Source organism: Panthera tigris, chromosome B1 (assembly GCF_018350195.1).
Source record: "Panthera tigris isolate Pti1 chromosome B1, P.tigris_Pti1_mat1.1, whole genome shotgun sequence".
Lineage (NCBI taxonomy): Eukaryota > Metazoa > Chordata > Mammalia > Carnivora > Felidae > Panthera > Panthera tigris.
Genome location: NC_056663.1, coordinates 44,390,875 through 44,417,302, shown reverse-complemented (window position 1 = coordinate 44,417,302; position 26,428 = coordinate 44,390,875). Strand labels below are relative to the sequence as shown.

General features: G+C 43.5%; 3 protein-coding genes across 18 annotated transcripts in view; 1 reads left to right on the top strand and 2 right to left on the bottom strand.

Moving 5' to 3' along the window:
* DDHD2 (DDHD domain containing 2) overlaps positions 1–3,570 on the top strand; it is a 30,384-nt gene extending 26,814 nt beyond the window's left edge. The window contains exon 20 of the transcript XR_006216644.1: positions 3,476–3,570. The gene's annotated coding sequence lies outside the window, so the exon portion shown is untranslated. The remainder of the gene's footprint in view (positions 1–3,475) is intronic.
* On the bottom strand, positions 36–12,083 carry PLPP5 (phospholipid phosphatase 5). Of its 15 annotated transcripts, none has more exons than XM_042983467.1 (8): positions 12,012–12,083; positions 5,184–5,292; positions 4,667–4,757; positions 4,179–4,242; positions 3,527–3,651; positions 2,685–2,855; positions 1,146–1,334; positions 36–296 (listed from the first exon to the last, which is right to left on the bottom strand). In XM_042983467.1, exons 1-7 carry the CDS (start codon positions 12,062–12,064, stop codon positions 1,174–1,176), a joined length of 774 nt encoding a protein of 257 aa, XP_042839401.1. In that variant the 5' UTR covers positions 12,065–12,083; the 3' UTR covers positions 36–296; positions 1,146–1,173. The 15 variants fall into 15 exon arrangements, with proteins under 15 accessions (XP_042839401.1, XP_042839406.1, XP_042839409.1 ...); XM_042983472.1 differs by having other exon boundaries at positions 5,224–5,264; positions 12,012–12,033; XM_042983475.1 differs by having other exon boundaries at positions 4,667–4,713; positions 12,012–12,026.
* NSD3 (nuclear receptor binding SET domain protein 3) overlaps positions 12,019–26,428 on the bottom strand; it is a 110,574-nt gene continuing 96,164 nt past the window's right edge. For both annotated transcript variants that reach the window (XM_042983432.1, XM_015544220.2), the window contains exons 17-24: positions 24,455–24,657; positions 23,604–23,716; positions 22,741–23,010; positions 16,924–17,040; positions 14,814–14,955; positions 13,668–13,774; positions 12,680–12,884; positions 12,019–12,260 (exon numbers count right to left, since the gene is read on the bottom strand). In XM_042983432.1, the coding sequence (XP_042839366.1) occupies positions 12,019–12,260; positions 12,680–12,884; positions 13,668–13,774; positions 14,814–14,955; positions 16,924–17,040; positions 22,741–23,010; positions 23,604–23,716; positions 24,455–24,657 (1,399 nt within the window). The remainder of the gene's footprint in view (positions 12,261–12,679; positions 12,885–13,667; positions 13,775–14,813; positions 14,956–16,923; positions 17,041–22,740; positions 23,011–23,603; positions 23,717–24,454; positions 24,658–26,428) is intronic.

Sequence of the window (26,428 nt, the reverse complement as noted above, 5' to 3'; positions counted from 1 at the left end):
TCTCGTGTGGTATTAAGGACCAAAAACACCCACAGTCACCATCTTCTTTGAATATCACATTTATTGAAGGAAAAAGACACACTGAAGATACAGAAACACATAAGCCAAGGTTATATTTAAAGTACGATTGTAAAGAGAAAGGTACTTGTAGGTCCTGTAGCATCTCCTGTAAAATTGTTCCTTATATCCCATTTGAAGAAGGGTCACAGAAAGTTCATTTTTCCGCTAGATAACCACATCTGTAATTTTTCTTTCCTGCCTTAGCCAGTTGGCAGAGTTGATGCATTTGGGCAGGTCTTCAGTCATGCATGGAGAGAAGGAAACTAGTGAGCACAGTTTAGGAGTATGTTTCAGTACTAGCAACTGAGGGTGGTTTCCACCTCATTTGTCCTTACCATTTTTTAAAACTGTTTACTTAGTAATTCAATAAATAATTTATGTCCACAGTATTTAAAATGGACAGCAATATTTAACTAGACTCAGGTAAGATACATATGTAGGAAGGTAAAACAGCCAGAATTGGACATTTTCCTATATAAGGTTTGATGGAATTGTCACCAGAGAAAGTAAACAGAACCAAAATAATTTAGTTTGGTCATGCCCTGGATTTTAAGATTTTGAGCTATAGAAAATGGAAATTCATCTCTAGCTTCTAGGATATGTAGAGGCTTCTTTGTAAAATCTTTTTTTCTTATTTTAGAGCCTGAGCGAGCAGGGGAGAGGGGCGGAGGGAGAGAATCTTAAGTAGGCTCCATGCTCAGCACAGAGCCCGAAATGGGGCTCAATCCCACAACCCTGAAATCATGACCTGAGCCAAAATCGAGTTGGACGCTCAACTGACTGAGCCACCCAGGCACCCCTTGCAAAGGCTTCTTTGTGAAAGATCCTTCCCAGAATGGCATTTAAATGAAATGTAAAATGCTGTAGATATTGGGATACCAGCTGGTAGACTACTGTATGATCTTTTTACCAAATGTGTGGCACAGAGCAGTGAAAAAGAACCTTGAACTTTGACTCCGTGATAAATCCATGTGAGCAAAACTGCATAAACATATGGAGGCAGAATGAAGTGCTGATGTCCTCACTTGTACCTCTTAAGAGACAAAAGGTCAGAAATTCTTGGGCAATTACGGAGGGTGATTCACCTGATCTCCACTGAGGTAGTTCCAATTTCTAAATACTAAAATGATAAGGATCACCAGGCTTCTGTGCAATGGGAAGTACAAGTCTGTCCCGAAATGGTTTATGGCATTCTGCGTCAGTCAGCGGAGGATAATACTGCCTGTAGCAGACATAGGCAAATGTCAGGCCAATCATGGATCCAACTAGTACGTCTGAAAGAGAAGAGATAAGGTCTTCTCTTAATCATATTAGACTCGTAAATCATGTTAAAACACCACGCGGTGCTGGCATACTCATACTGCGAGTTCAACTGTAGATCACTGCAGTAAAGCGAATGTCTCAATAAGGCAAGTCAGATGAATTTTTTGGTTTCCCAGTGCAAGATGAAAGTTACGCTAATACTGTGCCGTAGTCTATTAAGTGTGCAATGGCATTACATCTAAAAAAAAAAAAAAAGCATATACCTTAATTAAAAAATACTTTATTGCTAAAAAAATGCTAACCATCATCTGAGCTTTCAGCAAGTCATAACCACTGATCACAGACCACCATAACAAATATAGTGATAATGAAAAAGTTTGAAATATTCAACAATTACCAAAATGAGACAGGGAAACACGAAGCGAGCAAACGTGAAAAACTGGCACTCAGAGACCTGCCTAGCACAGCATCGCCACAAACTTCAATTTGCACAAGACACGTTATCTGTAAAGTGCAATAAAATGAGGTACGTCGGTACAGAGACCTTGGCCCTTCAGGTTTCTCTACTTGTTTGGGCTGCAAAAAACCTCAATTCCAGGTTTATGGTTTCTTTAGGCTTTCTCAGTTTTGTTATATGAGTAATAGGATTATCATCAGGTTCTTTTCTAAACCAAATCAAAACACATCTTTAAATAAGTGTAAATAAGCCTTTTTCCAAGTATACCAGATTGAATTTTTTAAAAATTCGGAATAACGTTTCACTTAATGATATTAGCCCCTTTTTCATCATTTAAAGAGCTCTAGAGGAAGCAATAAACTCCTCAGGAGTTGCCTTTCTTTGCAGGAAAAAAAAAAAAAGTTTATTCTTTAGGAGCCTTAGGGCTCCTAAGGACTTTTAGGAAATACTGTCAGGTTTTTTTTTTTTTGAATTAGTTTTCTGGGAAGGTACTCTGTCACTTGGATGTTTTGCTTTGTCATTCAACTTAAATTTCTTTGGTTTAACTACAATTTTATGTTTTCTTGAACTTTAGTTTCTGAACAAAAACCTCATGACAACAAACTTGATTTTTAAGACCCTAAGTGAATTGAGCTTTTGAGGTTTGTGGTAAAAAATTTCTTAGAGAAAAATGAAATTCGTAGTTTATTCTGAACTTATGATGCTTCAGAATAATGGAAAATTTAGGACATTTCTCCTTAAAAGGAAACTGTGCTTTCCCATGCTCCATACAGCTGGTTCAGAAACCCAGACTTATTTGTTTATTCATTTAACAGACACATTCAGCGTCTCCTCTATGCCAAATGCTTGGGGTAAAATGGTGGGTGAAACGTGCGAACTTGCACGGCACGAATACCTCACTTACCTTGCCAGTGATGCTTATAGTCACAGGTGCGGGAAAGTGCAATCACAGCTGCGAGGAGGAGAGGCGACAGAAAGGCACAGAACCTCCAAGACTTCCCACGGCCTTGTGGCGTGAAGCAATGTAACTTCCCCGCCAGGTAGAAGGAAGCAAAGGCCAGACCAGCAAATGCAACTAGAAGAGGGAAAACCTATAAGTGTATGTCTCTTAAAGGAAGCGCTGTCCTCCATCTGCAAATAGGTGGCGGGGGAGGGGGGGGGGGCATGCATGTTTTATTCTTTCTGGATACCCTTCTGGTAGAGATCATTGATGATGGAGGAGGAGGAAACAAAAGGGAAAATGAAGGACTTTATTTTGTGTCCCAAAGTTAATATTTATTCTGAGAATAGTTTTTGGAATACTAACAATTGGGCAGGTTATTTAACTTCTCAATGCCTTCGTTTCCTCATGTATAAATGGGAATCATAAAAAATAATACTGCCCACCTCATTGTGCTATTTTGGTATTAAATGAGATAAGAATCAAAAATGCCTTCCAAAGAACCTGACGCATAGTAGTCCTTCAGCAAAGGTTAATGCTTTTATAACTAGTACAAGATTGCAGGATCTAGGCAAATAATACAACAATCCTAAAACGTTCCAGATCTCATGAAGGTAAACTACTTCCTCTCTCTTCCCTGATTTTTGAGGCTCAGACTTGTGAAATCTTGGGGTTATTAAAGAAGGGGGGGTTCGCTAGTTTCTAGATACAAGAGCAAAACTAGTGAGATGATCCCATCCTCACACATTTCCTAGGTTAAATTCAGTGGCCCCCCAAAAGGCAGAGATGTCAAGTTCACATCGTACAGGAAGAATGTCCACTGGGGAAGCTCTTCCGGCCCTCATTCACCACGTCCTTGTCTCCTGTGCACTTCAAGTCAGAATGGGCTTGCCCATCCGGGAAGCAGCGGTAGAAGAAGTCTGGGCGTGGCCTGAAAGAAGCATGATCTCAACACAGATCGCCTGACAATGCCAGAAATTATTTTTTGGTTTTATCAGACATCCGTAATCTGTAATCCATTTACTCTCGGTCAAATGGTGTCCCAGGCAAAATAATGGAAGTGGATTAGGACAGTCACCATTAAAAGAAAAGCATTATTTCCAGGGTCAGCATTTAAATCGGGAGGTGGGGGGTGGGGTGGGGTGGGCGGGAGCCGGTCCAGCACATGATAAATTGTTAGGGCAAAGAGCAAGTCACCCTGCAGCTTCAGCAGGTGCTCTAGAGGACGTGGACCCTGCTGCGGCTGTCAGTGGGAAATGCTGTTCAGGGCAGTGAAGAGCCCAACTGTCACCTGCAGGACAACCACAGGGAAAGGGAGGAAGAGTTAAGTGAAAAAAGCAAGGTCAGACAGAGGAGGAAAGGATAAGGAGGAAGCTGTGTGGTGCAGCCATGAACCACCTCCTGTGGGGGGGAGGAGGGGGAAGGGCTGGCACCCAGGTGCAGACCCTGCTCACTCACCTGCCCACTATCAGTTTTATTGTGTTGGTAAAGACACCGTTCAGAGCCAGGGCAAGGCTGGCAGCTGGAAAGCAAAGAAACTTACTGTTAGTTTCTGCCTCAGAGGCGCTGCATGGTCATTGTCTCTTGAGAGCAGCCGTGTCTTTTTGAGACAGGAACGGTCAGGCTCCAACCGGAGCTGAGCGTGGAAATAATTCTCTCAACGTGTTGTTGCACAGAGAGAACTTCTGCACTAGGCTAAAGATGTTTCTGGGGTACAAATTATCCAGTGCATATAGGCACTGCTAGGAAGTTAACTACGTTCTTAGAGTGCTAGTTTTCGGTGTCATGGGTGACAGCACGGGTACAGGGGAGATAGGACTTTAGGAATGCAGAACCCCATGGTCTCCACCCGCTGAGGTCACACCTCCAGTGGCTGAAGCCCACAACTCCCACCTTCTCATTCCAGCACCAAGGAGGTAACCCAGCCAGAGACCGCTAGTTCTTACCCAGGCAGGCCTGTCTGCTGTCTGTCCCGCCCGCCTTCTTGAGACATCTGGTGAGGAGGATCAGAGACAGTGGGGAGAGAAATGCAATGACCTGAACCAGAACATGGCAGAGGTTAAAAAACCAAACCCTGAGACCACTAAAGGAGCTCCCACAGGGAAGAGGGGTGGTAGGGACAGCAGAACTCACGTGTCAGAGCTCCCTGTTCCCGTCAATATAAGCAGCGTCAGATTGGGCACTAGCAGCTCCACCAGCAACACCATCACCCCATTATTCTAAATGACCAGTTCCCTCGGGCCATCCCCATCCTAAGGAACAGAGCTCAGAACATGGCCCTGGAGCAAAAACTGACATCTTGCTAAATTTGGATCCTAATCATAAGGAAACAAAATTTTTAGCACATCAAGGGGGACAGTAAGTTTCCGTTTTGGAGCCAAAACGACCACCTCCTGCTGCTTCCTGGCATTAAGCTCAGTAACAGGTACTAAGGGTCAGAAGGAAGACTAGTTTTCCACGCACAAACATGGGCTTGGTAGGGAAATACTCTGCTTCCACATACGGATTCCGGTAAAGCCACATCTCCTCTGGTTGGATCAGCCGCTGGAAGGGAGGGAGAAGCTCTGTTACCCTAAAGGAGAAACAAAAATGTGCAGAGCCTGTCGGCTTGTTTCCTGGGACGGCCGGGGCTTCCCACCTAGGGACCCCGGACCTCGGCCTGCGGGCGGCGCTCGAGGAGCCCCAGGCCGAGGCAGTTGCTGCCTGCCTGCCCGCCTCCTTTGGGTCGGCAGCCCGTCTGGAGTGGGGTCCGATCGCAAGACGCTTACAGGAAGGCCGCGAACAGGGCGATCCGCACGCCCAACTCGGCCCCGAGGGCCGCCGCCGCCGCCGCCGCCTTCTCCATCCTGCGCTCGGCCCCGGACAGACGCCGCGCTGACGTGGCTGCCGCTGCGGCGGCTGCGGGGCGCGCGCCCGCCCCCTGGAGGGCCGTCCCGGGAGGCCGGGCCTTGGCTCCTCTCAGAGCGGGCTAGAGGGCGCCGGGGGAACTGCGCGCGCAGAAGGCGGGCGGCCACCTCGCTGCCGGGGCGGGTCGGCAACCCCGGGAGCAGGAGGGGCGGCTCCGGGGCCGTCCCGAGAGCAGCACCTCGCCAAAGGAATGGGGAGCAAGCGGGGCCGTTCTAGGGTGCTGGGCAGGGAGCTGGCTCCCGGTGCCCAGCCAAGCAGCAGTTTCTCCGTGGAGTCTGAGAAATCGGATGAGAAGGACATCTATCCCCGTGGCGCCCTTCGCCAACCAGTCGGTGCCTCGATATTCTCCTACCACGCCAAGCGGGGAGCGACATTCTCCAAGGACCTCACCTCTATGAAAACCAAACCAAATCCCACGAGTGCGGCCCCACGTTTATTCGCAGCGCAGCGGCGGGGACATCCCGAAGGGCCCTGCAGTGCTGCGGCCTCACCGCCGCCCCCCTCCCCCTCAGGGTGCACATCTTGGGCCATTCAGCCCTGCGCCGGGTCCCCTCCCTCCCATTATGACCCCTTGTCCAGTACTTGTGGCCAGAAATGACAGGCAATGAACAAGTCCACAATTAATTTGTAACATACAGGACAATTTATTGAAGTCAATCTCAAGCAAAATCTGAAATCAGTGGAATGTCATTAAGAACCTTTCCAAATTAATCCTCACGGAAGCAAAAAACACGTCTGAATTCCAAAGTAGTTGTCAAATAAAAAAAGGCAACATCTCAGTAAATATAATGTACAAAAATTTATGTTCCTACCAGCACACACAGTAGTTAGAAGCTTAAAATTACAGGCAATCCTAAATGTACTGTAACTAGTCACCAATAAGCTATCTATATACAGGTTAACCAAGCTTTACACGTTTCACACTATGCAGTAAAACATAGGTCGATCAACAAAATCCCCAAAATATCATGTATCTTGAAGTCTATGTGGCAACATCAAGTCATTATACAGTAATGCCCTAGTGGAACACCCCCCAGGGAAAATGAACACTAATCCCTTAGTGTCAAGAGCTTCTAGCCAAGCCACAGAAACCCAAAAGAGATTGACTTTAGTGAATATTGATGCTCTGTTATTAAAGACTCAAATCTCAAGTGATTTAGGCAAAATAACATTTCACAGGATCTACAAAGTTTATTACAGATAAACAAAGTACAGAAATAACCAATCTACAAAGGTCATTATCATAAAGATCACAAGAAAATGAAAACAGAATCTGTAGGTATCTGTGTTTGTGCAATACCACAAGTGGTTACAAATGAATTTCTCATACCAATTCCAATTATGCACACACCCCTGTATATAAAAAGGACCTAATTATTAGCCAGTTGTAATCATCATTTAGCATCTTGGTCATCGGAGGCAATATGATTTTCTTTTTTGACACAGGGTATGTGACAGCACAAATGAGATAAAAGTAGAAAAGTAAATTTTATCCAGTCCACTCCTAAACTGACAAGAATACCTTACGAATACCTTATCTCGGGGATCTGCTGGCTGCTGAGAGCCACTAGCTCGAGTCAGAGGTCCGCAGCAGGCAGGGAGAGGGCGCACTGGCACCCGAGGGTGCTTTCTTGCTAATCCGCAGATGGAGAAGGTCACGTAAGAAAACTAGGGGCTGAATAAATGACTTTGGCAACTGTTTATCTTTTCCCTTTGTCTTACACGTAATGGACTTGCACGGGCTACTGAGGCACAGGTCGCTCTCCTCCTCCTCCCCTTTCACACGTATGTGCCACAAGCACCTGAACTTGTCACCTAAGCAATGGACTGACAAGAAAAGAACGGAAATGTTTTGTGAAACACGCAGGTTACACCCTGCATTTCAGGAGTGCAACGTAAGTGCAAATTTTTGTTTTTTTCCCTACACAGGCATATATATTAAAAGGAAAGAGGAGGTGCACGGGGATAGGGGTGACAAAATGACAAAATAAAGAACATACATAGGAAATATTCATAAAAATGCTGCTGGTATTTCATGCAAGAGTCTCTTCCTCAAATGCATACATGAAATCTGAGATATCTACTGTGGACACCCTCTCCCATTTGCAGAACTTTGCCTTTAATCCAAGTTAAAGAGGATAAGAGACTAGGCTATTTGTTTTCAAAACAGTATACAAAACAATGCTTTCTACTTCATAAATTTAAAAATAACTGTAAAATAAGGGGAATCTGAAGAGTTTCAAGTACTTAAAAAACCTGAATTCAATGAGGCAGAGGTCTCAATGTTAAAGTGACTACTTCGTACCTGTGGTAAACATGATCAGTCCCCGCCCTCACCCTATTCTACCCCTTCTCTCCCGGTCCCCGCCCCAGGTAAAAGTCGGTAGATTTCAGTATATACAAATTCCCAACTTTTCAGTATTTGTTAATACATGGCAAAGCTGTCTAATTACATCTATTCCCCAGCTCATCTGAAACTGGGAGTTCTACTCTTTGTTTACAGATAACCAGGGACCAATTCGAGGTGGCTCTGGGCCAAAGGAAATGGTTCCCAATGATCTCGTCAAGTCGCAGCAACAAGGCCCAACGACTTGGGGCGGCCAGATGCCGCAGCCTTGGAAGAAGGAAGTGGAGCGGAATTTGCGCTGCCCAGCGATAAAGCAACTTCCCCAAGGTCATGGTACCTCACGGAGAAGTACATCAAATGTAAGATTCCCAAGCCGTGAGGACTCCACGGCAACTCGTTTCCTTACCCTGTCGGGACGTGGCATGTGGCAGCACCTTAAGGTGAATGCTAAAGGAAGAGCATGGGACTTAAAAGGAAGTGAAGGATGAGCCACGAATCCCGGGCAGTCCAGAGACTCCCCCCTGCACAGCGGCCTCCCCACCCTCCACACTGCAGCTCTGGGTCCGGCCCCGTGGAGCACAGACCACACGACTAGTCCAAAAGGAAACTCTACTTCATGAACCATGAAAGAAACGTGTCCAACAGCCTGCCCTGAGAGTCCTTTACATGATTATCTCAGAATTTCAAAACATTTTTCACAAGCACGTTTCCAAATATTCTGTGGAAATGGCAGAAGGGAGCTAGGAGCAGCCACCAACCCCCCCCCTCCCCCGCCATTATTTATTTATTTATTTAAGATATGGTCCTGACTTGAACACACAGACAGCTCCAAGTTTCAATGATTCTAAAAGGCAGCCTATTCTATAGCTCAGGCCATCATTTTTGAGAATTAAGGTAGAGGAGGAACTTGTTAAGATAAAAATGAAAATAAAACCCACCTCCCTCCTGACTCTAGCCCTGATTAGATATTACAGGAGTGAATCACTTCCTCCAGCTGCTTTGGCCTTCCAGGAATGAAGGGTCAGCCACCCCCTTCCAGCCCCAGGCGGCCCTCCTGACTCCCTTGTGACCGGGGTCCAGCCCCTTCCTGCACTGCACGTGCCTGGAGGGCTTCCAGGATTTCCTCTGTAGTTGTTACTGTCTGATTTCTGAAGCTTTACGCTGATGATCAAAAATTTTACATTCACTTCTTCTTCCAAAGAATTAACAGGAGGCTAAAAAAAAAATACCACCATTATCCCATGCTGCCATGAGCTATCTCATTTTTGGACAAGAATAAAAACCAACCATCTATGCTCTGACCACACATACAGATTTAAAAGTTAACAAATACCAACTTAAGCCTGAGAGAGAGACACGTCTTTTGGAATACCTCACTGGTGAGGCGCAGTTGAGCGCAACTCTCTCTCCCTCTCTGCTTCTATCACCTGCAACTTGGAAATACATGAAAGAGGTCAGGAGTGACACCACGGAGGTGTGAGGAGAGCTCCTTGGCACTGGCAGGACTGAAGCCACTTTTCGGACTGTTAAAGAGCAGTCACGGACAAAGACTCCAGAGCTGTGGTTAGCCACTTTGTTTTCTACCCTGATTTCTGAAATGGCAGAACAATCCTATTAGGTACCCCCCACCCCCAACAAAAACGATGAAATCTCAGCAGAGCTGTTACAGATACATGAACCAAACACGACACAATGAAGAAGCTGCATAAAAATACTTAAACCTAAGGTACCTGCAGTGCAGAGGATGTACCCTGGCTTACCGTAGAAAAGTCCTCAGATATTAAATAGCACTGAGTTGGAAACAAAGCAAGGAGAGAAGATTTCATGTTTGATACTATTTCAACAAGAGTTGCACTTCGAATGTTAAAGGAAATCCTTCATGTTAGTAAGTTTAAAAAAGCAAACATCTATCATATATATATATATATATATATACATATATATATATATACACATATATATATAAAGTTTTAGTATGATAAAACCTAGATTTTCTTAAATTATTTTTTAAAAGGATATCAAACTATATAATTGCTCAAGAGCAATTATGTTGCAAAAGAGTTTAGTGTTTTGGTGAAGCTGTACTTCATGTTACTCATAGCAATTATATTTGGTAACACGTACAGCATTTTCCATTTTGCTCTTTCTTCTGGGACCATGTCTGATCAATAGAATTACTGGAGGCCCAAGAAGTCACCTCAGAATTAATTGCTGGAATCAGGCAAATGGCAGTTTAGGAGCTTAAGTAAAGGAAGTGTAGTGTGGTTTTTGTTTGTTTTGTTTTTTTTTTTACAAGAGAAAATCCAGTACGATTACACATTTACATTAAAAAAAGACAGAGAGAGGCACAAAACAGTGTTTCTTCTTTTTTCCAGAGAAGAACTCTAAATTGACAAGAAAAAAGGAACACGCGTGACACAACTGAAGGAATGTGGCCGAGCATCTACTCTCTCAACCTTCATAAGGTTCCTAGAAACTTCTTGAGGGAAAATAAATGCTACCAGGTATCAGCAACTGTAAGCAGTCAGAATCCACAGAGAAAGTTATAGTTCATTCAAGCTAGCCCTAGACTTCTACTTAGCACAGTGTTACAACAAGGTCTGACATGACTAATTACTTCATACCAGGAATACTGGAATATACATATTCCTAAACATGAAATGCAAGTGAATTTTGTGGGCAGACACCTTGGTACACTTGCATCTGTGAGATCCAAGCATCACCACCAACCATTTTTGCTAACGCTGCTTTCTTGGGAGCTTCCCTAAGTGCTTCCTACAACGAAGTGTGTTTGTGTGGCTCTTACTTACCCTGTAGAAGTGTCCCCCTTCCTCAATGGGGGCGATGTTGGTTACTAGATAATACGAGATATAAATTGTCTACATAGAACTTGGGGCTGCCCCTACCCCTTCTGCCCCCCAAATTAGGAACTAAACCAAGAAACCTACTCAGATGCAGCTCAGATTCATTTGTGTAGTTCCCACTAGGAAACATGGCTAAGCGGCCAGCGAGCTGACAAAGGGAATGTTTGATTGGGACAGGGAAGCAGAGACAAGAGAGGAAATGCCCTTAATTCTCTCCAAGATGGACGAGGGGGCTCCACTACACTGAACAGAAAATGGTGCTTGTATGATCCAGTGTCTGGTCTGGGCCTCTCGTCTCCCGTTATCTGCCTTTGTCAGTGTGCCAGGATAGAGGGGGGATGACCACTCATGTCCACATAAACACACTTCATCAAAAACGTCCACGATCAATGGAAAACATTTCCAACTCAGTGAACGCACCCCCTTCTGTCTTTCTCCAAAAGCCAAAACCACATTACATTCCTTTCTAGGTAGAGTTATCACGTCATAAAGCCCACCTAGGTTAAGACCACAGAGGTAAAATCCACTGAGGCATTTTGTTCTCAAGAGGCCAGATCCAATACTCCCATAAAGCCCTTCTCTGAGACTATGAAATACGTTCTGAAGGGAAAGAGAAGTCAGCCTCCCTACTGCTCAGCAAAGAGGTATATGAAGATCATCAGAGCCTTTTCCAGAGGGCCTGCTCCAGCTCCTACGTGAGACGCACACGCACACTGAACAGACTACCTGAACTACATTTCTTAAGATAAAAAAAAAAAAGAAAAAAAAAAGAAAATAAATAAAGGAATGATGGCTACTTTTGCTTTTTACACCCAAGGAACACATCCTAGACTTCAAATTTATCTCATTAACAAAACTTTCTCTTCTAAAAGCGAAGACATCTCTTTTCCCAGCTGCAAAGGCATTGAAGCACAATAAAAGGCAAGAAAAGACCAAGGGAATCTGGCCCGCTACAGAAGAGGCCGCAAGCTGACAAAACAGAACCAGATCCCAGCAAGTGCTCCAGCAAGTGCTCCTGCCCGCGCCACCCGGCTCCCCATTCGCACTTCAGTAAGGCAGCGCTGAAGGCCAAGGCCGCGCACCGCAGCCGGCTCTTCTTCCACTAACGCGTCACCGATTCCCCTTTTTTCTTTTCTCTTTGTCATTTCAATAAAAAGAAAAAAAAGAAATCACCACCCATTTATTCTCTCAGGTCTTCTCCACGATCCTGCGATTCCAACTTGCATTTGATCTTGCTCCAGTACTCTGCCGACACAGGAGATTCGGGGTCGTGCTCCGAGCAGCAGAGCCGGCCTTCCAGGGCCGAGGGAACCAGAGCGCCCTCTCGGTGATCTTTACAGAAGGAGCGCGGGCAGAACTCGCAGAAGGAGACGGCGGCGCTGCCGCACTCCCCGCACTGGTGCCACGGGCACTCCCACTTTCCTAGTGAGGGGTGGGGACAGGGAAAAGAGCCCCATCAGTGCCCGCCTCGACGACCCGTGAAACACCCTCGTTCCCAATGTCTTCTCTGATTGGAGACCGAGTTCACCTGAGCACCACTCCGAATTTCAGCCAAACTTACGAGCAGGTGCACTGGTGAGCCCGGAGGCGTGCTGCTCCCCGAAACTCAATGCCACAGGAGCCAACTGCTCACCCAGGGCAATAGGGACACAGAGACCAGTCTCTGCTGGCTCGCACCCACTCTCTATTTGCAGGGATACATTTTTCGTGAGCATTACTTTATGTCTGCTACTGTTGGCTGTTCTAGTCAGCCTCATCCATTCCACGGCTCCACGAAGGACAGTGAAGTACCTCTTACATTACACGCATGTCAGAGACAGGGTCTCAAGAGTTTAGCTTACCATACGGTGGCTGAGTCAGGTTAAGGCATAAGAGGTGGTATGCTTTGGGACAGTCTTTTTTGTCACACATGACCAGCTCTCCACCATCTCCACACTGAAAACAGTAATCTTCGTGCATCTGCTTTGGTTCTGCTTTGATTTTTCGCCTCTTCTGCTTTAATTTAGCATTTTTGGCCTTTTCTTCAGTTGTTGACGCACATGTTGGCTGGCAGGGAGAAGGATCACAGTTGTAGTGAACACGGTGCGTGAAACTTCACACGGAACAGGAACTCCCACAACCCCACGTTCATTTAAGCTCTTTTAAATTTGGTTGTTCAATGACCTAAAAACCACTGGGAGGACTTATCCCATAACAGTATGAACATGAAAATATGGCTTCATTTTCACAACTTTTGAATAAGGTGCTTTGTTTTTTAAATTGCAAGGATACTGAGACATAATTCACATATCATAGAACGCACCATTTTTTTTTTAGTGTTTATTTTTGAGACAGTGAGCGAGCAGAGGAGGGGCAGACAGAGAGGGGGACAGAGGATCTGAAGTGGGTTCTGAGCTGACAGCTGATGCGGGGCTCGAACTCACAAACCACGAGATCATGACCTGAGCGGAAGTTGGACACTTAACCGACTGTGCCACCCAGGCGCCCCAGAACACAAAACATTTTAAAGCGCCTCACTCAGTGGTTTTAAGTAGAACGTGAATTTTAAAAAAAAGTTTTGAAAAGGATACTGGTAACTTCAAAAACAATCAGAAATACAGACACATTTTCAGAACCTGACAGATCTTACTAAGATATGCTTACTAAGATCTTACGAAGATCTTACTTAGAAAGTTAGAGAGTCTAAACTCTGGTTACCACAACGACTGTCCCTCGAACTAATCCAGGTACCCATTTGCCAGCATTTTCCTGAGATGGTCATACACTTCTTGAGCAGCCCCACTCCTGATTTCCCGCTGGCTTGGGGCGCTTGCTTCCCTCACGACTGACCTTCGGCCGCACTCCCAGAAAGCCGCTGCAGTTCTCTGCTCCACAGTGGCACTCCGTTCTGCCGTTGCCCAGACAATCCAGGTTATAATTAAATGTTAACTCCATCCCTAAAACAATAGAAATAATTATTCATACTCAAGTCATGGGGAAGAGAAATGCTGCCACGGACACACACTCACAATGAAAGAGAGACATAATTCTGACATGAAGGCTTTTCCCTCACCCGTGTTCCACACACAAGACAGTGATGGGGAAAAACAATAGAGGAAAACATCCCCATCCACCAGTGATGACAGCAAAAATAGTCTACAGAAGTTGTCATATCCTTTTCATTGAAGTGGTCAAGATCCATGTAACAGAGACTAAGAATCTGAAATCTGTGCTCAAGACAAATGGGTTCTGGTTTAGTTGCTTTCCTAAAGCTAATTTACACCAATTTCTGAATGAATAATAGGACCATGGCATCTTGGCGACCATACCATCTCTGGTGATTAATGCTTTAGATTATGATCAGAAAAGAATTCACCGTGCAGATTTACTATTTACACCAAAGACCCAGGGATTTGAGCTGGGAGGTCCAAGCTTTCTCTTAGCTGGTCTTGAAGAGGCCACAACGTCGGGAATGCCTTTAATCTCTTCTAGCTACAGTTCTTCTCTTCTTACCCATTTTCCTACAAACCCAGCAGAGAAGAAACTAAGTTCTGCTGTTAAGATGCTAGATGGGTAAGGAAAAATGGAAGCAGCAGCTGGCTTCAGAAGCTTTTTATGTCTACCCTGAAACAGACGATCTTCCAACTAAAAAACAAACACCCCCGCCCCCCCCCCAACCAAGCACAGACACCAGGTTGAAGTTAACACAGTATGTTAATACTTTAAAAAAGAAAACAAAAGCTTAAGCATCTGGTTATATCGCACAGACAGCAAGAACTTGGAGAAGTAATTCATTAGGGTCAAGGACCCAGAGAATTCTGTGACATCCTCTCTGCTTGCTTAAACTCCCTTTTGCAGGACACAGATTTTCACTTCTTAACGGCAGATAATAATTCTAAATAGAATTCTATCTTATTTGAATAAATCCTTAAGCCTCAAACCTTGAGGGATGTCCTGCCCAGGGAGGAGGGCATGGGGAGCAAGCTGGTTTTTTACCTGCAGGAATATCACAAAGAGCAAAAAGTCCAACTCGAACATCTCCATTCACTGTCCACTTTTGTGTTTCACAGTTTGGATTACAACTGTGGTTCATAAAGCGAGAATAATTTCCTTTGGGGCCAGCATCAATTATACGGTCCTTCAGAAAGAAAAGAAATGAAAGGTGCCTTTAACATAAAATAAAGCTAAGTACAAGTCTCTCTCAGAAATAGCCAACTTAGTCAAGAGCCACAGGGAGCAGCTTTTTGCTACCAGCTGATGTCTGACGGCTGACAATCTGACATCATGTGCTCTCTGAGCCGTTGACTAAGTTCTTGACTTTATTTGATGACCTTCAAGTCAAAGCATTTAAGATAAAGTGGAATTTAGCTTTTCTTTCCTTCTTTCCTCCTTTCCTTTCTTCCTTCCTTCCTTCCTTCCTTCAGTCTGTTTCTAGACATAGACCACAGAATAATGCTATGTGGAAGATCAGTTGGCCACAGGCTGAGGAAGGGCATTCTGCGATGCCAGAGCACAGAGATCGGTGAGCCGCGTGGGGTGGAAGCTATGGTTTTCTGCTGTCAGCCCTCCTTTCCTGCTCTGCTCAAGCAGCGAAACGACCATGGGGGCAAATGGAGAAGAGTGTAGGCCACGGACAGGGAAGGAGGAAAAATGAAAGACTTGGTCTCTGAATGAAGACTTTGGGATTTGATCAATGGAAGGGCTGTCGTGTGGGATATACTCTTTAGTAGTCATCTGTTCCTTCTGTTTCACTTACACTGATGTTCAGAATACAGTCAAAAGCTCAACAATCTGGTCCTTGAATTCAAACTCTGATAATCTGGATAAGCTCTGGAGGATGGGGCCTCCCCAGCATTGTCAAGATGGCTGGAGGGTCCCTGCCAGTGAGGGGAGGATGTGAAGGGCTTACTCAGTAATCAGAAATAATTGGTATTTTATGTTTATGAAAGTTATAATCATGAAAGTTGTAAAACTGTTAAACAATGACATATCAGCTAAAATAAGCTTTTTTGTTTTTAAAGTTTATTTATTTTGAGAGAGACAGTATGAATGGTGGAGGGAGAGAGAGAATCCCAAGCAGGCTTTGCACTGTCTGTGCAGAGCCTGACGTGGGGCTTGAACTCATGAACCATGGGATCATGACCTGAGCTGAAACCAAAAGTCAGACACTTAACCGACTGAGTCACCCAGGCGCTCCTAGAATAAGTTTGTTTTTTTTTTTTTTTTAAATTTTTTAAATATTTATTTATTTTTGAGAGAGAGACAGAGAGAGTGCGAGTGGGGAGGGGCAGAGAGATTAGGGAGACACAGAATCTGAAGCAGGCTCCAGGCTCTGAGCTGTCAGCACAGAGCCAGATGCGGGGCTCAAACAGTGAGATCATGACCTGAGCTGAAGTCAGATGCTCAACCGACTGAGCCACCCAGGCACTGAGAGAATAAGCTTTTAAGTGATTTCTAGTTCTTACTTTTAATGGTATTCCCTCAGTTTCAGGGATAGCCTGGAACACCAGAAAGATGGGTACTAGTCTTTGCTCTGCACTCAACAGATCACTTGTCATGGCTGGACCTCAGTTTCTTGTCCCCTGCATGGCAGAGGGCTGCTGCAGAAGTGAGGTGAGATACAGACAGAACGCACAGCAAAGGTGGCTTACAATCTCATGGATTAAACTAGCAGTTTTGTCATCCTGCTTATGGCTTCATTCATTTGTCCTAACTTAGACATGAAGTTTCAGTATACAGAACAATTCAGAGTTAGAATTTTTGCTAAATCAGAACTTTAATGGTGCTTTAGAACTCTGCATGGCAGAGCTGATGGTCTCTATCAGTAATGGAGAAACTGAGGGCCAGGTTCTTCCGTGACCATGTCTGCCCTGTCCTGGCTGTCTCTCCACTCACAGGGCCACCTCACATGCCACATGCAAAGCTTCACCAACCAGCCACGGTGCACTGTGGTGTTAAGAAGCACACTGTGGCTGGTAGCACACTGGCTACTTCAAACCATTCTAACTCTCCTGGAAAAAAAAATCAAGTTAGAGGAAATGGAGTTCAACCTAAGACCATGAAACAAAAACCAAGAATCCTTTTTTACAAAAAAAAGCAATTTTACCTTGGTAACAGTTAACATATAAAAATTAGTTACACTGTTCTCGTGGGCTCGCTTGATTCGCAATCTGCACTCTTCTTCATCAATTAATTCACCGACATATTCATTTACAAATTCACCCTGTAGAGAAGCACGTAACACATAAGTGTAAAACCAGTGTGTTATATTTGAAAGCATTCTTTAACACTGTATGTGTAATGTAATCCAAGAGAATTAACCAGAAAGACTGCTGGAAGTACAACTTTAACCTAGAGACAAATGGTGGTTGTCATTCATTGGCATGCAGGTGGCACCTTTGTTCATATGTTGCATATATTTTCTCCATATGTGAACTCTTTGCAACAAAACATAATCCCTTATCATCTTTGTTGCATAGATTTTTTACCACATCTGTCTTGTTCCTTCTTTCTATTCAATTCTATTCTATTCTATTCTAATTGACATTATTTCTAACTTTAGATGTTTGGCAGATTGACCAGTGGAACCATCTGAGCTTAAAGTTTTCTTTTTTGGAACGTCTTTTTTTTTTTTTTAATGTTTATTTTTGAGAGACAGAGCAAGAGAGAGGGAGACACAGAATCCAAAGCAGGCTCCAGGCTCTGAGCTGTCAGTACAGAGCCCAACACGGGGCTCAAACCTACAAACCCTGAGATCATGAACTGAGCTGAAGCAGGATGCTTAACTGACTGAGCCACCCAGGTGCCCCTGTTGGAAGGTTTTTAATGATAGTTTCAATTTCTTTAATAGTTTATAGAACTATTCATATTTTTTAATTTATTTTTGTGGGAGTGGTGATGATTATGCTTTTCTAAGAATCCATTCATATAAATTTTCAAATTTATTGGCAAAAATGTAGTGGTACTTTTATTTTTTTGTGAGTTTGAGCCTCATGTTGGATGTAGAGGTTATTTAAAAATATAAAACCTTTAAAAAAACAAAAAACAACTCAAAAAATACCCATTAACTATGAATTAAATTATGAATAAAAATAACAAAACAAGAACTTTAATAGAGCTAGAAATCTGTCCTCAAAGACTATGGCAAAAAGGTAAGCTGTAATTCAGTATTTAATATATATTTTCTTAATTTTGAAGAAAGAAATCACCTTGTTACAGGAAGTCCCTTGTTTGGCTCTGGCCCACATTTGCAAGGATCTGTTATGTGCGAAAGGAAGAAGGCTGGCTGTGTACAATCAAATTCCATATTTGGCCTTTGTCCCTCAATGTACCAAAAATCTTTTCCATGATGCTACTAAGTCTTTATGATTTTGCTTTTCAGGAATATATACTTCCAACTATTTTGTAAAAGAGCAATTGTCTTACATTAGCAATTCCTCAAGTGCTATTGGACAGAATAATCCTGACTGTATTTTCTTTTCTCTTGATTATATCAATTTAATAAATTAGAATACATTTTAAAATAAATGCAACTACTGTTAAAAGATGTTAGGAGCGCCTGGGTGCCCCAGTTGGTTAAGCGTCTGACTTTATTTAGCTCAGGGCATGTTCTCACAGTTCATGAGTTCAAACCCCACATCGGGCTCTTCGCTTTCAGTGTAGAGCCTGCTTGGGATCCTCTGTCTCCCTCTCTCTGCCCCTCCTCCCCCCACCCTCAAAAATAAATAAATAAACATTAAAAAATTAATAAAAGACGTTAACATGATATTAAACTGGATAAATTTCAGGATAGCCCCTACACCTCCCCTGAAGTCATAGGCAAAATTTATGTATGTGATATGCATGGCTTAAAAGTACCACCAAAAATTTTGCATTCTAGGAGCACCTGGCTGGTTCAGTCAGAAGAGCATGTGACTCTTGATCTTGGGGTCATGAGTTTAAGCCTCACGCCGGGTGTAGAGATTATTTAAAAAAAAAAAAAAAACTTAAAAAAAATTTTTGCATTCTAATGACATTTTAAATGTCAATGACCTTTGGCCAAGCAATCCAATCCATATATTTAATGATCAGTGAATCCTGTTGGCTCCGCCTTCAAAATATCAGCAATGTACCCACTTCTCTCTGGCTCAGCTACAACCCTGGTAGTCCATATGCCACCATCATTTCTCTCCTGGACAACAATGGTCTCCTTTTTGTTAGCCCTTCCCCATGATCATAAATTCCACAGACTATAGCCAGAGTTAATTTTTGGAAACACAAGGGTGGCACACGGATACTTAAGGCAGCCCCCAAGATGCCTGTCTCCCAGCGCTCATGCCGTGGTGTGATTCTCTCTCCTTGAGTGAGTAGGACCTGCGACTTGCTTCTAACCAATAGAATACGGCAAAGATGACAGAATGTATGTGATTCTGGGAGTCTGTTACATCAAGACTTTAGCATCCATCTTGCCGGAGTGTCTCTCCCTTGTTGGCTGTGAGGAAGCAAATAGCCAAGTTGGGGAACTCCATGTGGCAAGGAATTGTGGGCAGCCTCTAGAGGCTAATAGCAGCAAAACAACAAGAACAACAACCCCAAACAAAAACCACCTGAAGCTCTCAGACCTATAGCTGCAAAGAGCAGAATTCTGCCAATAGCCATGCAAGCAGGAAAGTATATCCTTCTCTAGTTGGGGCACAAGAATGAGAAATCCAGTCCAAGAAGCATCTTGACTGAAACCTTGTGAGACCCTAAGCAGAGGACCCAGCCAAGCATTGCCCAACTCCTGACCCCTAGAAACGGTGAGAAAATAAAGTGTGTGTAACATCATAAGTTCCCAAGTTTGTAGTATTATTGTCAGGCAGCAATAGAAAATGAATACATCCAGTCAGATCAAGTCACTTCCCACTAACAACTTCCAGAAGTCTCCCTCCTATGGTCTCTAAGTTCCCATAAGATCTGGCCCCAGCCTACCTTCTCTGCTATCTCCTGCCTCTCACCTCTCTCCTCCTCACTCTTCTCCAGATGCACTAGCTCTCCTGCTGTGCCTGGAGCATGCTAAGGCTCCTGTCTTTGCTCTTTCTTCAGCCTGAAATGCATGGCTTTTTTCGTCATTGTTCAGGTCAAATGGCATTCCTCAGCCTTCCTTAACCAAGCAATTTAAAATAACAACTCCTGTCACCAGCCATCCCCTTTGACAGTATTATTTTTCTTTGCAGCATTTTAGTGGTACCTAGCATTACATATCTGTTTATTACCTGTCTCTAGCAGACCCACAAAGGTATGTTGTTCACTACTGTTTTTCCAAATGCCTAGAGTAGTACCTGGCACATAGAAGCAGCTTCACAAACATGTGCTTCATGAATGAGTTTCGCTTCAAGTGATCTAATCTATAGAAATGGGTGCATGAAGACAGAAAATCAAGAATGTTCACTACAGAATTAAATAAATTATATAAAGTTTATTAGAAGATAGGTTATAAGTTATGGTACATTTTACTATAGAATACAATGGGAGTTTAGTTAAAAAAGAATGAGCAGGGGCGCCTGGGTGGCGCAGTCGGTTAAGCGTCCGACTTCAGCCAGGTCACGATCTCGCGGTCCGTGAGTTCGAGCCCCGCGTCAGGCTCTGGGCTGATGGCTCAGAGCCTGGAGCCTGTTTCCGATTCTGTGTCTCCCTCTCTCTCTGCCCCTCCCCCGTTCATGCTCTGTCTCTCTCTGTCCCAAAAATAAATAAACGTTGAAAAAAAAAAATTAAAAAAAAAAAAAAAAAAAGAATGAGCAAAAAAAAGAAAGAATGAGCAGAAATCTATATGGGTTGTCATAAAGGGATGTTTATGATATATTAAGTGGGATAAAATAATAGGTATATTTGTTTTTAAAGATTCTATAAGTATAGGATATAGGACTATGTATTTGTATACATAAAAGGCTACATGACAACCTATTAACAATGGTCATCTCTGGTGAGGAGACCAGGAATTGAAGGGATGAAGGAATTTCACTCTTTATTAATCTTTTTTGTATTGTTTCTCTTTCCTACAGTACTTTTTAACCACAAAGATGATTTTTCTTTTTTTTACAGGTAGAAAAATGTCAAGAGTAATTTTAATTCCCACTATGTCCACCTTCTCTCACTGAGAGTCTCTGCACTCTTGCTAGTTCGCTACTGGCCCTGGGCAAGCGGCGGGGAGTGGAGGGGTGGGGGGGTGGAAGAGAGGGCCGAAAGGGGGCCTCATTTGAAACCGCACACTATTCAGGCTTGTCCCTAGATAGTTCAGTAGGACATTGTTTTCAACAAGGATCCCAGGAGATTCCTGGGATCTCTGAAGTTTGAGAGCCACTGTTTGAACACTAGGATTTGCTGGTGATTTTCATTCTTGAGTTATTTGCATTTAAAAATTTTTCTTCAAAGAGACTGCTTGGAAAAAGCGCCTCAAAGTGTAAGAATGAAGATAATTTATTTTTTTTTTAATTTTTTTTTTTAACGTTTATTTATTTTTGAGACAGAGAGAGACAGAGCATGAACGGGGGAGGGTCACAGAGAGAGGGAGACACAGAATCCGAAACAGGCTCCAGGCTCTGAGCTGTCAGCACAGAGCCCGACGCGGGGCTCGAACCCACGGACCGTGAGATCATGACCTGAGCCGAAGTCGGACGCTCAACCGACTGAGCCACCCAGGCGCCCCTTTTTTTTTAAAGTTTATTTATTTTGAGACAGAGAGAGCAAGCAAGCAAGCGTGCACGAGTGGGGAAGGGGCAGAGAGAGCAGGAGACAGAAAGAATCCCAAACACGTTCTGCACTGTCAGTGTGGAGCCCAACTCAGGGCTCAAACCCACGAGCCAAACCGTGAGATCATGTCCTGAGCTGAAATCAAGAGTCAGACACTTCACTGAATGAGCCGCCCAGGGGCCCCAAGAATGAAGGCAATTTGTAAGTGTTAAAGATCTCAACCTTTGCCAGTTGCTTTTGCACATATACTCTAATTTGAGACTGGCAACAACCCTTTTAAGAGTGTAGGGCAAGGGTTATGATACATCCGCTTGAGAGTGGAGGAAACTGAGGCTCAAGGAGGTTAGTGACTTGGCCACATCCTCACAGCCAAGGAATTGTGACATTGGTGCAAAGCTTGGGTTTGCTAGTTTCCATCCCAGTATGTTGACCTTCATACTCTTTTGCCTTTACTAAGCCTTTTACATCTCTTTTGCTTAACAAGTCAAAAATATTTCAAATAGAAAATGACCAATGGGGGCGCCTAGGTGGCTCAGTCCGGCTCTTGATCTTGGCTCAAGTTGTGATCTCATGGTTATGAGATCCAGCTCTGTGTCAGGCTTGATGCTGAGCGTGGAACCTTCCTGGGATTCTCTTTCTGTCCCTCCCTCGCTTGTGCTCTCTCTCTCTCTCTCAAAATAAATAAGCTTTAAAAAAAATAAATAAAATAAAAAAGGAGGGGCACCTGGGTGGCTCAGTCAGTTAAACCTCCGGCTTCGGCTCAGGTCATGATCTCACAGTTTGTGAGTTTGAGCCCCACGTTGGGCTCTGTGCTGACAGCTCAGAGCCTGTAGCCTGCTTCGGATTCTGTGTCTTCCCCCCCTCTCTCTGCCCCTCCCCAACGTGTGCTTTGTCTCTCAAAAATAAATGTAAAAAAAAAAATGTATAAAGACAGTCAATTAAAACCAGATTAAAAAAAAAAAAAAAAAGGAAATGACCAATGTCCCTTCTCCTTTTTATGACTGACCATAGGACATCCAAAGTTTATGTGCATTTTATTACTACCTCTTCCTACCACTTCTCCTCTGCTCAAGAAGTGCCAAGCTTTCAACTTGGGAAGTTTCAAAATTTTGCCAAAAATCCCTATGTATTTCACCCCTAGGAGGAGATGAAGCATCTTCTGAGAGGCACAGCCCTGGTCTGTCCCACCGCCCCCATGGCCTCTGTCCCAGGCTACCTTCTTAATGCTCCTTTTGGTCCTGAGGCCCCAGCCTCTCCGTTCTGTTTTGATGATTTCTGCATCAGGGTAGAGCCTCTTTGTAAAGCACTGGTTCTGGCACCGCTCTCCAGCCGGGCACACCTGCGGGTGGCACTCGTACTGCAGCATCCTGTTTAGGCACTCCGACTCCAGGCCGCACGGGTTCTCATCAGCAGGCTTGCAGTTACAGCGGGGGATCTCTGACAGGTCTGCAACATGGATCTGCACCTTTCCTATTACTTTGTTAGCCTGGAAAACCAAGTCACGAATGAGAGGGAGGAATGTGAACAGGAACCTCACACATCCATGAAATTCTTGGCTTTGCTATAGTGGTGTGATTCTGAGAAAGGCTCTTTATATATCTTGATTTCAATTTCCCCCTGAATAACTTAAGAACAAGCTAAGAATAAAATGGCCTCTTCATACTAGACACAAATATCAAAATCTGATGTGAATTCTCACTTATTTATCATGTGTATTTCTTCTACTAAATTAATGGGCATTTATAACTAAAAGCAACTGTGGGCTTTCTAGAATTTGTAAAGGAGCTAAATACCTATCCTCTCACTTGCTGCAGGACAGCCTGGTAGGGCAAGAACAAGGTTTCACAGGGAACATGCTGCTCGTAGGTGTGAGAGGGCTTATCAAAGACTCTTCCTCACAGCACAGTGGCTATGGCTCCCATTTTATGCTTCCAACAAAAGCTCTCAGTTTGCTTTACAGAAGACTGGGTGATAATCAGTAAAAGTCTTCGTAAGTCAAAAAGGGCCTTCTAATTACTAAGAGGGCGATGCATTTCCTCTTGCCTGTCAAATACCAATGTTTCATGGGTAACGACTCACTTTGATGTGTTTGTAAGGAGGGGGTTTTCTTGAGTTTTTTTCAATCTCAAGTGCTTCTTTGCTTTCTCTTTGTGCTTTCAATTCCTGGAAACGTTTTGCAGCTTCTTCCAGTGCTGCCAATAGGACAAAACAAAGTATATAAATAACAACAACAAAAAAAACCACACACAAAAAAACAAAAAAAAAAAGACTGTTAGGAGAGCAGTTTTACATTGACTTCCCAATGCCCTGAATCTGGCCTGGGGTGTTCTTTTTAAAATTATTCTGGAAATAACCATTTTCCACCAGGATAGGAGAACACTGAAATAGGACATAACTCGATTATAGCTGAACACCGTGCTCTGCGTAAGCCATTGCCTTAGAGAAGAGGTCCTACTTCAATAATCAGAGGCTTCCAAGTAAAGCAAAAAAATAGCCAACCAACCAAAAAAACCCAGCTTTTTATCTTGTACTAGATTTACATTCCTTTTACTCTTACCCAGAAAGTCAAACTTCCCGGAAACTTGTTGCAAAAACACTTATAAGGCTCTTCATGGGAAGCTTTTACTACTCTTCTGTGGCAAAGGTGCCTCACTGGATTAAGAAGACTATTTCCAAAATAATCTCTATGTTTGTAGAAAGATCACTGAAGATACTCTTTTCATACAGACGGCAGAGTCTACCATACTGAAATGTATTTTTCTAACTGGATAAGATGTGCTCTAATGTGATTGGATACTTCTGGATGCTGGATTGTAACACCTGGTGAAAGTCCTCTAATACCAGAAACATGTCAAGTGCAAGTGAGGAGACACAGAGAAATCAACCGCTGAGTCTTGGTTTTGAGCCACTGTAAACATCATCCAACTTACCTTTTTTGAAGGTCTTGTTAATACTAGTCTGTCCCTCAGCAAAACTTTTGTCTCCTTCAACATAAGGGAACACTCTGCCCTGGTGTACCCAATAGTAGTCATGAGAACCAAAGAAGAACACAGGGAAGTCCCCCAAGTCATGCTTAAGGCCCTGGATGTTCAGTGGCACAGACCTGGGATTGCAGATCTCTGCTGGCCACCATCTGAAAACAAAAGCAATTTTAGATCAATCAAGACATTGAAAAATCATACCATTCTTTACACGGCTGGCATGAGGGAGAAAAAAGGTTTTGTACTTTCACATTGGGCTCTCTGCTGTCAGTGCAAAGCCCACTTGGGATCCTGCCCCACCCCCCCCTCCTCTGTCCCTCCCCTGCTCACACATGCTCTCTTTCAAAAATAAACATTAAGGGGCGCCTGGGTGGCGCAGTCGGCTAAGCGTCCGACTTCAGCCAGGTCACGATCTCGCGGTCCGTGAGTTCGAGCCCCGCGTCAGGCTCTGGGCTGATGGCTCAGAGCCTGGAGCCTGTTTCCGATTCTGTGTCTCCCTCTCTCTCTGCCCCTCCCCCGTTCATGCTCTGTCTCTCTCTGTGCCAAAAATAAATAAAAAACGTTGAAAAAAAAAAATTAAAAAAATAAACATTAAAAAAATTAATAAAAAAAACATATTGATCAGTGAACTAATGAAATAGTGAACACAGACTAAACCAACTAGACCCTAAACTCCCCATCTAGTTTTTTTTCCTTTAAAAACTAATACCTGATACAAAGGAATATCATGAACATATAAATTATAAAGCATAACAACTAAAAATAACAACTCATTACCCATCTTAAGAATTAGAATTTACCAATACTATTCCAAAACCAATTTCAATCCTAGAAAAGTTATGTGTTCCTCCAAATTTGACAATTTTAGTAGTAAGATTGTCTTTCAAGGTATAAAAGTTGATTTCTAGTAGTCAAGGGAACCATTTGAGAATAAACTGATGCTATAGTGAAGAATGACCACTCCATTCAAATGAACATTTTCTTCCCTCTAATCAACCAGAGTAAATAGTTTTTGGTCAAATGTACTAGGTTTATGTCAGTGTGTATTTCAGAATCTAATTCATCCTACATCATAACAAATGTGGGATGTGGCACAGAATGAAAACATAACTGAATGAAAACAGGCAATGGCTGAATAGCATAGCGATCACTAAATGGAAATCATCTGTGAGGTACATATGACAGTTTCTAACAATTGGGCAAGTCAAGAATTGAAGAGGTAAGTTTTGGTAGTATATAGAATAATCAGTATGAACAGTAAACATACAAAAACTTAAAACTTTTTCAGTCTGTGTGCAAGTTGGGGAGGGGCAGAGAGAGAGGAAGACAGGACCTGCAGTGGGCTCTGTGCTGACAGCAGTGAGCCTGATGTGGGGCTCAGACTCATGAACCATGAGATCATGACCTGAGCCAAGGTGGGACACTTAACTGACTGAGCCACCCAGGTGCCCCTACGCTGTTTTAGCTATTTCTTGTCCAGGAATGTCTTATCTATTAATTGTCAAACTTGCACTCCTGCCCACCCTGGAATGATACAAATTTTTAATTATAAAAAGCAATGTGTGTTTAAAAGTTAAAACAAAAAAAATAAACAAATAAAAGTTAAGACAATGCAGAAATGTGTAACAGAAAAACTTAAAATTACTCCCTTTAAAAATTTTTTTATGTTTTACTTATTTTTGAGAGAGAGAGAGAGAGAGCGCGCGCGCACGAGCAGGGGAGGGACAGAGAGAGAGGGAGACACAGAATCTGAAGACAGGTTCCAGGCTCTGAGCTAGCTGTCAGGACAGATCCAGCACAGGGCTTGAACTCATGAACTGCATGATCATGACCTGAGCCAAAGTCAGACGCTTAACCAACTGAGCCACTCAGGCGCCCCCTAAATGACACCCTTTTAAAATCTTATGCCTTATACTATTAACA

What these genes read in the sequence shown, in the direction of transcription:
- PLPP5 (XM_042983464.1), bottom strand. Translation starts at nt 6,158, where the DNA reads ATGGCCCAAGATGTGCACCCTGAGGGGGAGGGGGGCGGCGGTGAGGCC. An exon ending in TTGGTTTGGTTTTCATAGAG is followed by an intron (nt 5,265 to 6,017) that starts GTGAGGTCCTTG and finishes CCTCCCTTCCAG; the next exon opens with CGGCTGATCCAACCAGAGGA. An exon ending in TCCCTACCAAGCCCATGTTT is followed by an intron (nt 4,758 to 5,183) that starts GTGCGTGGAAAA and finishes GTTCTGGTTCAG; the next exon opens with GTCATTGCATTTCTCTCCCC.